General features: G+C 48.6%; 2 protein-coding genes across 3 annotated transcripts in view; one reads left to right on the forward strand and one right to left on the reverse strand.

Annotated features, from left to right (window-relative positions):
* Positions 1–605: 605 nt before the first annotated feature.
* On the forward strand, positions 606–4,617 carry zgc:153896 (uncharacterized protein LOC569930 homolog). The gene is made up of 5 exons (XM_035608076.2): positions 606–874; positions 2,411–2,556; positions 2,653–3,276; positions 3,378–3,600; positions 4,231–4,617. Exons 1-5 carry the CDS (start codon positions 643–645, stop codon positions 4,296–4,298), a joined length of 1,293 nt encoding a protein of 430 aa, XP_035463969.1. The 5' UTR covers positions 606–642; the 3' UTR covers positions 4,299–4,617.
* A 95-nt stretch (positions 4,618–4,712) lies between these two features.
* The window catches only part of LOC118284898 (sodium bicarbonate cotransporter 3), a 30,163-nt gene continuing 24,443 nt past the window's right edge, over positions 4,713–10,432 (reverse strand). For both annotated transcript variants that reach the window (XM_035608074.2, XM_035608073.2), the window contains exons 14-25: positions 9,074–9,319; positions 8,684–8,789; positions 8,125–8,286; positions 7,870–7,983; positions 7,294–7,455; positions 6,663–6,914; positions 6,408–6,476; positions 6,153–6,326; positions 5,932–6,063; positions 5,765–5,856; positions 5,427–5,534; positions 4,713–5,337 (exon numbers count right to left, since the gene is read on the reverse strand). In XM_035608074.2, the coding sequence (XP_035463967.1) occupies positions 5,256–5,337; positions 5,427–5,534; positions 5,765–5,856; positions 5,932–6,063; positions 6,153–6,326; positions 6,408–6,476; positions 6,663–6,914; positions 7,294–7,455; positions 7,870–7,983; positions 8,125–8,286; positions 8,684–8,789; positions 9,074–9,319 (1,699 nt within the window). In that variant the 3' untranslated portion in view covers positions 4,713–5,255. The remainder of the gene's footprint in view (positions 5,338–5,426; positions 5,535–5,764; positions 5,857–5,931; positions 6,064–6,152; positions 6,327–6,407; positions 6,477–6,662; positions 6,915–7,293; positions 7,456–7,869; positions 7,984–8,124; positions 8,287–8,683; positions 8,790–9,073; positions 9,320–10,432) is intronic.

Below are 10,432 nucleotides of genomic sequence, written 5' to 3' on the forward strand. Positions count from 1 at the left end.
GATGTTATGATTATGATGTTATGATCAGATGATCATCAGAGTAATTTTTTTTATTATTCAACACGTGAACTTTTTTCTTGTCTTGTCAGACCTGTGATAACGGCCCGGGCCGGTCAGCTGATCTCTATCAGGGAGCCGCGGTAACACATTAACCCTCCGGGGCAGCCTCCTCCCCTCCTCCTCAGGGGCGGCCTTCTCCCCTCCACTGGGGCGGCCTCCTCCCCTCCTCCTCCCCTCCTCCAGGGCGGCCTCCTCCTCCCCTCCTCCTCAGGGGCGGCCTCCTCCTCCCCTCCTGCTCAGGGGCGGCCTCCTCCTCCCCTCCTCCTCCGGGGGCGGCCTCCTCCCCTCCTCCGGGGCGGCCTCCTCCTCCCCTCCTCCTCCGGGGCGGCCTCCTCCCCTCCCCCTCAGGGGCGGCCTCCTCCCCTCCTCCTCCAGGGCGGCCTCCTCCCCTTCTCCGGGACGTCCTCAACCGGGGCGGCCTCCTCCCCTTCTCCGGGACGTCCTCCTCCGGGGCGGCCTCCTCCCCTCCTCCAGGGCGGCCTCCTCCTCCCCTTCTCCGGGGCGGCCTCCTCCCCTCCTCCGGGACGGCCTCCTCCCCTTCTCCGGGGCGGCGCTCAGCCGCAGTCAGTCGGCGACGTGAGGATGACGATGAGCGCGAAGAGGCTGGAGCTCCTGCTGCTGGTGGCGGCGGTCTGCGGGGCAGCGGCCGGCCACAAGCTGCTGCTGGTGTCGTTCGACGGCTTCAGGTGGGACTACGACCAAGACGTGGACACGCCCAACCTGGACCGGCTGGTGCGGGACGGGGTCAAGGCCAAGTACATCACCCCGCCGATGCTGACCATGACCTCGCCTTCCCACTTCACCACCATAACCGGTAACACTGATCAACTAGTCACAGTCACCATCTGATCCATCATGTATTCATATTTAAAAATCATAACCGGTTCAAACTATTGAAACGAGAACCAGCAAATCTGTGAAATGTTTCAGTTGTTTTTTACACAGATAATTAAATGAATGTTAAATTAAAATGAATTATCTCCACGTGGAATTTAACCTATAGAAAAATCATCATATCTTTTAAACTCTCAATGAGTTTTCGAAGTAAATCATAATTCATATCACAGTATTAATACCTTGAGAACTGCAACAGGTAAAAGCAGTGGCAGTATTAATAGTATTAATAATAGTTAGAGGAGGTTAAACTGACATGTAGATTTGAATAGTAATAAATCTGACCTCTGGAAAATAACAAAGTTAAACTTGCTGGATGAATTTCATATCTGGAATTTTTTTGTTGACCATTTCAAAGACGAAGTGGAAAAAACACGGATGTTTGGGTTTTTTGAAGGAAAAGAAAACAATCAGTTCTGTAAATTCAACAGTTGTTTCACGTTGTGTGTGAATAAGTTTAAAAATCTTTGTGGGCAAAGAGTCAGAAACTAGACCCAATCAAACTATAATGACATGAAGGAGTGATATTGATCTGGGCGTGACTCGTGTTGTTGACCGTCAGATAATGATTTTCCACCATCACAATAAAACTTATCTGAGGACAAAGTGCATCATTAGTCAGGAGCTGAGCTCAGGTCCAATAAATCACCTCACTGCAGGTTTACAGTAATAATCTGATCGTCTTTAACATCACTGTCGTGGATAATGACACTTTCATCTGAGGGAGGGAGATGTTTGTTCCGAATCATAGTCAAAGTATCGACCGAATTATTTAAGCGTTAAAGAACAGAACTCAAATGAAGATGTAAAGAAAAGACGTTTCCGAGGACGACTCGTAGTAAACATGAACTTCAAACCTTCACCGGCCGTCGGATACGTATGGAAAGAAGAAGAAGAAGAGAATGAATTCTAAATCCGGGAACAGATACTGAGATACGAGATCCAGAGTTGTTTGGTTCTCTGAAGAAAAGTAGAAAAGAACCAAAACATTAAACATGAACACTTCCTCTAGTTGAACAAATGTGAGGCGAAAAAATCTCAGATTCAGGAGCCGCCATCTTGTGCGAGCGATGTCATGTGGAGTCAGGCCCCGCCCACAAACGCACTCGACCAATCGCGAGTCAGTGTCAGCTGTCAATCATGACGTCTCTCAGCCCCGTTTCTATATTGAATTGAACATGTTCCATCTGCTAAAATGGAGGGGGCGTGGCTTATGACCCATACTGCAGCCAGATATTCAAGGGGCGGGGCTTAGGACCTACACTGCAGCCATAAATTAGGGGGCGGGGCTTATGACATGTACTGCAGCCAGGCACCAGGGGGCGGGGCTTATGACCTGTACTGCAGCCAGACACCAGGGGGTGGGGCTTATGACCTATACTGCAGCCATAAATTAGGGGGCGGTCATGATGTCATGTGGTTTTCTCTGGGTGACATGTTGCTTCCTGTGCGTCAGGCCGGTGGGTCGAGGACCACGAGGTCGTCCACAACATGATGTACGACGCCAAGACGAACCTGAAGGTTGCTCACAAACTGACGTTGACCAGATCAGAGTGGTGGGACAACGGAGTGCTGCCGTTATGGATCACAGCTCAGAACCAGGTGAGTCGTCGCCGCTGTCCGGGCAAACGTATCTCGGTCTGTCTGCGACTGGTCCTGAGACGGAACCAAACTGATCTTTGGTTCTTTGTGTTTCAGGGGCGGAAAACTGCCTCCTTCCACTTCCCAGGAGGTGGCGCCAACTACAGCGGGCAGGCGGTGGACCGAGTGCTGGTGGAGCCGTTGGACCACCCGGACGACAACGAGACCGAGTGGCGTCAGAACATCGACACGGTGATGAGCTGGTTCACTGAGGAAGACTTCGACCTGGTGACACTGTACTACGGCGAGCCGGACAACGTGGGCCACGCCAAGGGCCCCGATCACCCGGACAGGAAGGAGATCGTCCGGCAGATCGACCGCACCATCGGTTACCTGAGGGAGGCCATCGATCGGCATCAACTGAACGACAGCCTGAACGTCATAATCACCTCGGACCACGGCATGACCACCGTCAAGAAGCGGCCACAGGTGGAAGAGATCATCCTCAACAAGTACCTGAATCTACTCAAGCTCGCCAGTTTCGAGATCCTCGACTACGGCGGCTTCGGCATCCTGACGCCACGGCCAGGGAAGGAGCAGGAGGTGTTCGATGCGCTGTCCAAGGCGCCCAACCTGACAGTCTACAGGAAAGACCAGATTCCCGAGAGCTTCCATCTCGGCAAGAGTGAGCGGCTGCCTCCCATCGTGGTCGTCGCAGATCTGGGATTCAACCTGAACTCTGTGAGTGACCCCTGGAACCGTCGGTCAGGTGTCAGTGATCGGATCTCAGACGAGTCCTCGGTTTGTAATTGTGCTTCCTCTTCTTCGTTTCGTCCCACCAGAGGTTCATCGTCTACGTCAACAAAGGCGACCACGGCTACCACAACGGGGAGATGGACATGAAGACCATCTTCAGGGCCTTCGGGCCTGACTTCAGGAGGAACTTCCTGTCCGAGCCGTTCGACAGCGTCCACATCTACCCTCTGATGTGTCAACTACTTCGGATCGAACCGGCGCCGCACAACGGATCGCTGACGGTGACCGAGAAGATGCTGCTGCACAGCGGTGAGGGGGGGGGCGGAGTCATGACTGTCGCTGCGTGTTCACAGCGCCTAGTCTCCTGAAGTTAGGTTATGACTGGAACCAGTCGGATACTTTACTGAAGTAAAGTATATTTGTGTACCATCAAGAAAATTATGCAAAATTGTGAGACGTCGGCTTATTACATGTCAAGTTGAGTTTAATAAGTTAGACCAAACTTAAGTCAAAAAATTAAAATAAACTCTTTAATACTTTGAGCTGTAAATTATAAAATTTGCAGTCAATGTTTATGAAAGAAAAAAAACTTTATTTGTTTACACTGGTGAAAGACGCAGCAGCAATCACAGTACTTTGATTTATTGATAACTGCACTTTATTGATAACTGTACTTTATTAATCAGTTCTTTATTAATAACTTTTCTTGAATAATCACAGTACATTTTAAATAATTGTACTTTATTAATCAGTTCTTTATTAATAACCTTACTTTATTAATCACTGTACTTTATAATAGCCTTACTTTGTTAATCACAGTACTTTATGAATCACAGTACTTTATTAATAACTGTACTTTAAGAATCACAGTACTTTATTAATAACAGTACTTTATGAATCACAGTACTACTAGTATTAACAGTAAACTTTTGTTTGCAGGAGGATCACAGGTCTCAGCTCCAGGGTCAGTGACTCTGCTGCTGCTCATCATGTTCAACGTGCTGTAACAGACCCAGGATCAGATCTACAGACCCAGGATCAGATCTACAGATCCAGGATCAGGTCCTGGATCAGATCTACAGATCCAGGATCAGTTTTGTGGAACAGGCTTTTATAGTTTGTCATCTCTACCATCACTCTTCTGACTCATTCATTTTATCTCTGTGAATTATCTTTGCTTAATATTTATCATAAGTGTTTTTTTTCTTATTTTATTTTGCTACAAGTGATTAAGTGTTTTTTGTTGTGATGCCTCTGACGAGTTTCAGTTGTTAAGTTTTGTCTTTGTGCAAATTTCAGAAATAAATCTGAAGAATTATTAATGAATTTTTGTTTGTTCTCTTCACGCTCACATTGCTCAAACCGTACACGAATATGAATATGACTCTTGAACTCAGATCTTCATCTTCATCAAACTCTGATCGTCTTTAACAAACTGATTTTATTATTAAAGATTGTATGACATCATTCAGTCGGCAGGCAACAAGGTGAGGCACAGCAGTGACACGCATGTATGCACGCACGCGTGCAAACGCACGCGTGCAAACGCACACACACACACACACACGCACCTTTAATCAGCATGATGATTGAGTAAAAACGTCGGACCTGTCGCAGGTCAGAGGTCAGAGGTTGGAGGTCAAGAGCTTCATTAAAGCACGAACAAAATTTAAACAAAAAAATAAACTTCAGTTGTTTTGTTACATCCACGGATCACAGCGCAGCAGCAGGAACCCCAGGAAGCCTTCTTCATCAGCTGCGGCCATATTTGCTGCCAGAGGCGGAGTATCCGTGAAGAGGCGGGGTCTCCGTGATTCACCATAAAACGATGAGATAATTAAACATTCACCTTTGTCGGCAAGAGCGACGAGGTGAAGCCTGATTGGTACTCCAGTGACCTTTCACCTCAGGTCAGAGAAGCTCAGCAGCACCGCCTGGTGGAGGATCAGAGCATCATCGTTGTCTCAGAGCGACGTCTCAGCGTCGACGACTCTTCCTCCATCCTTGTTCTCCACTTTGATCTGGACGCTCGGCAACTTCTCCAGACTGAAACACAGCAATGATCTCATTAATACCCCAGTCTCATCACAACTAAAAAAACACAACCCACACATCAACCCCAAAAAGTTGTCTACCTGTGGCAGCGCTTCAGAGCTTTGTTGCTGTCAGTCGTCATGGAAACGGATTTCCAAATGCCGCTTTTGGCCATTTCATCGGAGATGTTCACCTCCGACGGGTCCACTCTACACACACACACACACACACACACACACACACACACACACACACACACACACACACACACACACACACACACACACACACACACACACACACACACACACACACACACACACACACACACACACACACACACACACACACACACACACACACACACACACACACACACGCGCGTTACTCTCGCCGGCCGAGGCTCCGTGTTATTCGGTGAGCTCGGTGATCGTCTCACCGTCCTTTGAGGCTTTTGATCGGGAAATTCACGACTTCTCCTCTGTCGTAAGCTGGATCATCGTCAGCCTCCTCCAGCCGGCGCCGAGCATCCTGGGAAACACAGACACAGAGAGTGAGTGAGGCGAGCGGTGCAGGGCGACGGTGTCCAGTGCGTCAGCGTCTCACCTCCTTCTCCCTCTTCTTCTTGTCGTCGTCCTTCTTCTTTTTGCTCTCGGGGATCAGGTCGTCCAGCCAGCTCAGCTCCCGCTTGGTGAAGCAGAAGTCCAGAAGCTTCCTGATGAAGACCAGAGCCAGAACCTGAGGATGAGAGCAGACGACGACTCGCTGCGTCAGAGGAGGAGTAATGAGACGTGACGCGGCGTCTGCTGCGGCTGCGTCGCTCTCACCATCATCGGGAAGACAACGGCGGCGGCGGACGCCTTGATGACCCAGAGCACAATGAGGCAGGACAGCTGCACCAGCGTGAACACGTGGACCTTCCACAGCGGGACGTAGCGCAGGTAGATCAGGTCCGGCTGGTGTTTGGCCGGCATGCCGAACAACTTGATCCTGTCGAACAGCTGCAGACGGAGCGAGACTTAGCGGTTAGCGACACTGAAACACAACGACGGCGGCGGCGGGACAGACGGACAGGAACCGACCTGGATGCCCTTGAGCGAGGACACGCCCATGTAGAGGAAGACTCCGTACAGAACGGGCATCGGGATGAACTGAGGGCAGAGGAGGAGGGATTCTGTTTATCGCTGAGGTTTGAAGATGATTATTAATGTATTTATGTGCCCGATGATATGGTGCAGTTCCCATGGAGACGCTGGTTATTTGTACGATGATAGGAGTCGGAAATGTGTGTGTGTGTGTGCTGGGGTGGACTATATCGGTCTGTGTGCGGCGCTCACCTTGAGGGCGGGGGTCATGAAGACGGAGCAGCCCATCAGGACAAAGATCATGAAGCCGGTGACTCTCTGCTCTCGGATGCCGAGGAACTTGGGCTGCTCGCCGGGCGCCGCACACTCCGACTCCAGCTTCAGACTGTTGACGTGGGAGATGGAGAGCACGGTCGCCGCCACGAACCACGGCAGGCCCATGATGGAGCACACGCCCAGCATCACGGCAACCACCAGCAGGTCCAGGTGGTAGCCACCACCCTTCTGCAACCACACACACACACACACACACAAACAGGGAGGGGGCGGAGTCAGAGACAAGCATGCCAGCGCAGAACACACTGTGAACCAAGATGGATGACATGACGCCAGATCAGCATGATCTCCCCCTGGTGTCTGGCTGCAGTATAGGTTATTAGCCCCACCCTTAATATATGGCTACAGTTTAGGTCATAAGCCCCCTGCCCCCTTGTGTATGGCTAGAGTAAAGGTCATAAGCCCCGCCCCATGGTGGCTGACTGCAGTATAGCTCATAAGCCCCGTCTCCTCCATGTTAGCAGATGGTACATTGACGTGTTTCTAAATAACTTGTTTGTACAACGGGAGGACGTGGAGACACGTCGCGTCGCTGCGTCGTCCTGACCTTCAGCTTGTTCTCCTTCCTGTTGACGATGACGGCGGTGATCTGCTGGTCCATGAAGACGAGGATGGTGCAGAGCAGAGCGGGGACAGCGGCCGCCAGCAGCGTCCACCAGGGGTTCGGTCCCAGCGGAGAGATCAGCCACCCCCGTGTGTTCGACGTGGGCTGGACGGGACGAGAAAAGAGCAGCGGGAAACTTTAACTTTAACTCAGACACAGAATCCATAAATGTACACACACACACACACACACACACACACACACACACACACACACACACACACACACACACACACACACACACACACACACACACACACACACACACACACACACACACACACACACACACACACACACACACACACACACACACACACACACACGTGTGTATATATAGAACCTGACTGATTGTTTATCTCAGTCCATCTTGTTGCTGCTGCAGCTGCTACGATTCGTTGTTGATTAATCGATGAGTCAACAGATGGAAAACTGATTTGGCAACTCTATTGATAATCAAATAATAATATATTATGTATATATAATAATCGTCTTCTTCCTACCACTCGACGGTGTTACCTGGAAGCGGTCGGGAACGTTGAGTTTGGGAGAAGGAATTCCCACCAGGTAGTCCACCAGCACCATGATCATGATGGTCAGGAAGACGGCGAAGTCGCTGATGGTCGATCGAACCTGCATTTTTATTAAGATCCAACATGTTTCTGTTAGTTATTGTCTGACATATTGCAAATGAAAGATGATTATCGATCATATACAGTCACTTTTATCCGTGTTACTTATTTGTGTGTGTGTGTGTGTGTGTGTGTGACGGACCCTTGTGGGGAAGTATCTTTTGGTCTTGAACTGTTTGAGGAAGGCCGAGAGGAGGAAGGTGGTGAAGAAGAGGATGAGTGACCAGAAGAGGACATCGGGGACGTAGGGGCCATCGCGGCCGCAGGCGGAGCCGACGAACTCGCCGCGTAAACTCACACAGTCCTGCAAACACACAAGGTCGTCAGAGTCAACGAGCTGCACTTCTTCCGACGTCCACTAGATGCTGCTGCTGCTAGGATCAAACAGGGAAAAATTAAAGACCTCCAAACACATAGTGAGTCCGTTTGTTGGGCTCTCAGCAGGTTCACTGGGCTTCATCTCAGATTGAGATATTATATTTAATAAAGGTGAAATTAAAACATGAATAAAAATGTATTTCCTCGGAGGAAATTTCTCTCGGAGAACGACAACAGACGGAAAATAAAACCTCAGGACTTTTCTTTTTCCTTGAATCCATGAATTTCTTTATCTTCACCAGTTCTGTTCAACTAACACGTCAAGAATATTCAGTTCAAAAATAAAAATGAAGAATGTGTCTGTGTGTGTGCGTGTGTCCGACCTTCACACTCAGCTGATCCCATTCGATGTTTTCCGAGGTGAAGTTCTTGTTGCTCCAGATCTGTTGGACGTCAGCGGAGACGTTGACCGGAGGAGAACAGCGACACCTGCAGGTGAGTCAAGTTAAAAATACGTAAAAGACAAACAGAGTTTATGGTCTCGCGATTAAAAATTATTAATCATCAAACCACCACAGACATTAAATCAAGGCTGTTTACACGGTGACACACACACACACACACACCACACACACACACACACACACACACACACACACACACACACACACACACACACACACACACACACACACACACACACACACACACACACACACACACACACACACACACACACACACACACACACACACACACACACACAGCCTCACGTGTACTGGGTGAGGTTGTCCAGCTGGCCGTGCATGTCGACGGGATAGACCTCCGCGAGGTGGACGAGCTTCTCCAGGGCCTCGTAGATGAAGATGATGCAGATGAGGGCGGCGAACGCCTCCTCGGTGAAGCGGGTGATGTAGCGGACCAGGGAGCTGGCGTCGGTGGCGACCAGCAGCAGACAGAGGAAAGCGGTCCACAGGCCGATGCTGGTCCTCAGGGACAGGTAGCACAGGCCGTAGTCGCTGAGGATGGACGACAGAGGAGACACGTCTGAACATCTCACCGGCTACAAACGGTCACGTGACCTTATTCAGGTCGCTTTGAGATTGCTTTTAGCAATGAAAAGTGCTCTATAAATAAAATGTATTATTATTATTAGTATTATTTAATTATCGTCACAGACTGTTTATAGAACTGAAGCCTGTGTTCTCTGTAATGACCAGCAGAGGGCGACTCCGAGGTTGTTTCTATAGAAGTCTAACATACAGTATATGATAGTATCTTTTGACCTGATTCTGTTTCTGCATATTGAACATGAACACAATGTACAATGTACAATGTCTGTTTAGTTTCGGCCTCGTCACACTTATCTACAGGTTCTCCAGAGTTCAGTGGCCAGACGCTGCAGATAAGATCCTGATCAGAGAATAGACTGTACAGAGAACGTTGACCTGATCAATAATTTGCCACAGAGCATCTGTGGTCCTGGTGACTAATTTACAGTCACTGGTCGTCTTTATATACAGTCAGTGATCTAGTTTATATACAGTCGCTGATCGTCTTTATATACAGTCAGTGATCGTCTTCATATTCAGTCAGTGATCGTCTTTATATACAGTCAGTGATCGTCTTTATATGAAGTCACTGATCGTCTTCATATACAGTCTCTGATCGTCTTTATATACAGTCAGTGATCTAGTTTATATACAGTCGCTGATCGTCTTTATATACAGTCACTGATCGTCTTTATATACAGTCAGTGATCGTCTTTATATACAGTCAGTGATCGTCTTCATATTCAGTCAGTGATCGTCTTTATATACAGTCAGTGATCGTCTTTATATACAGTCAGTGATCGTCTTTATATACAGTCAGTGATCGTCTTCATATACAGTCAGTGATCTTCTTTATATACAGTCACTCATCGTCTTTATATACAGTCGCTGATCGTCTTTATATACAGTCACTGTTCGTCTTTATATACAGTCGCTGATCGTCTTTATATACAGTCACTGTTCATCTTTATATACAGTCGCTGATCGTCTTTATATACAGTCGCTGATCGTCTTTGTATACAGTCACTGTTCATCTTTATACACAGTCGCTGATCGTCTTCATATACAGTCACTGATCGT

This window comes from Scophthalmus maximus, chromosome 10 (assembly GCF_022379125.1).
Source record: "Scophthalmus maximus strain ysfricsl-2021 chromosome 10, ASM2237912v1, whole genome shotgun sequence".
Classification (NCBI taxonomy): Eukaryota; Metazoa; Chordata; class Actinopteri; order Pleuronectiformes; family Scophthalmidae; genus Scophthalmus; species Scophthalmus maximus.

Bases quoted from the DNA above. Each gene is read 5' to 3' on its own strand.
- zgc:153896 (XM_035608076.2), top strand. From the start codon at position 643: ATGACGATGAGCGCGAAGAGGCTGGAGCTCCTGCTGCTGGTGGCGGCG. The intron at 875-2,410 runs GTAACACTGATC...CCTGTGCGTCAG, and splicing joins CCACTTCACCACCATAACCG to GCCGGTGGGTCGAGGACCAC. The intron at 3,601-4,230 runs GTGAGGGGGGGG...TTTTGTTTGCAG, and splicing joins GAAGATGCTGCTGCACAGCG to GAGGATCACAGGTCTCAGCT.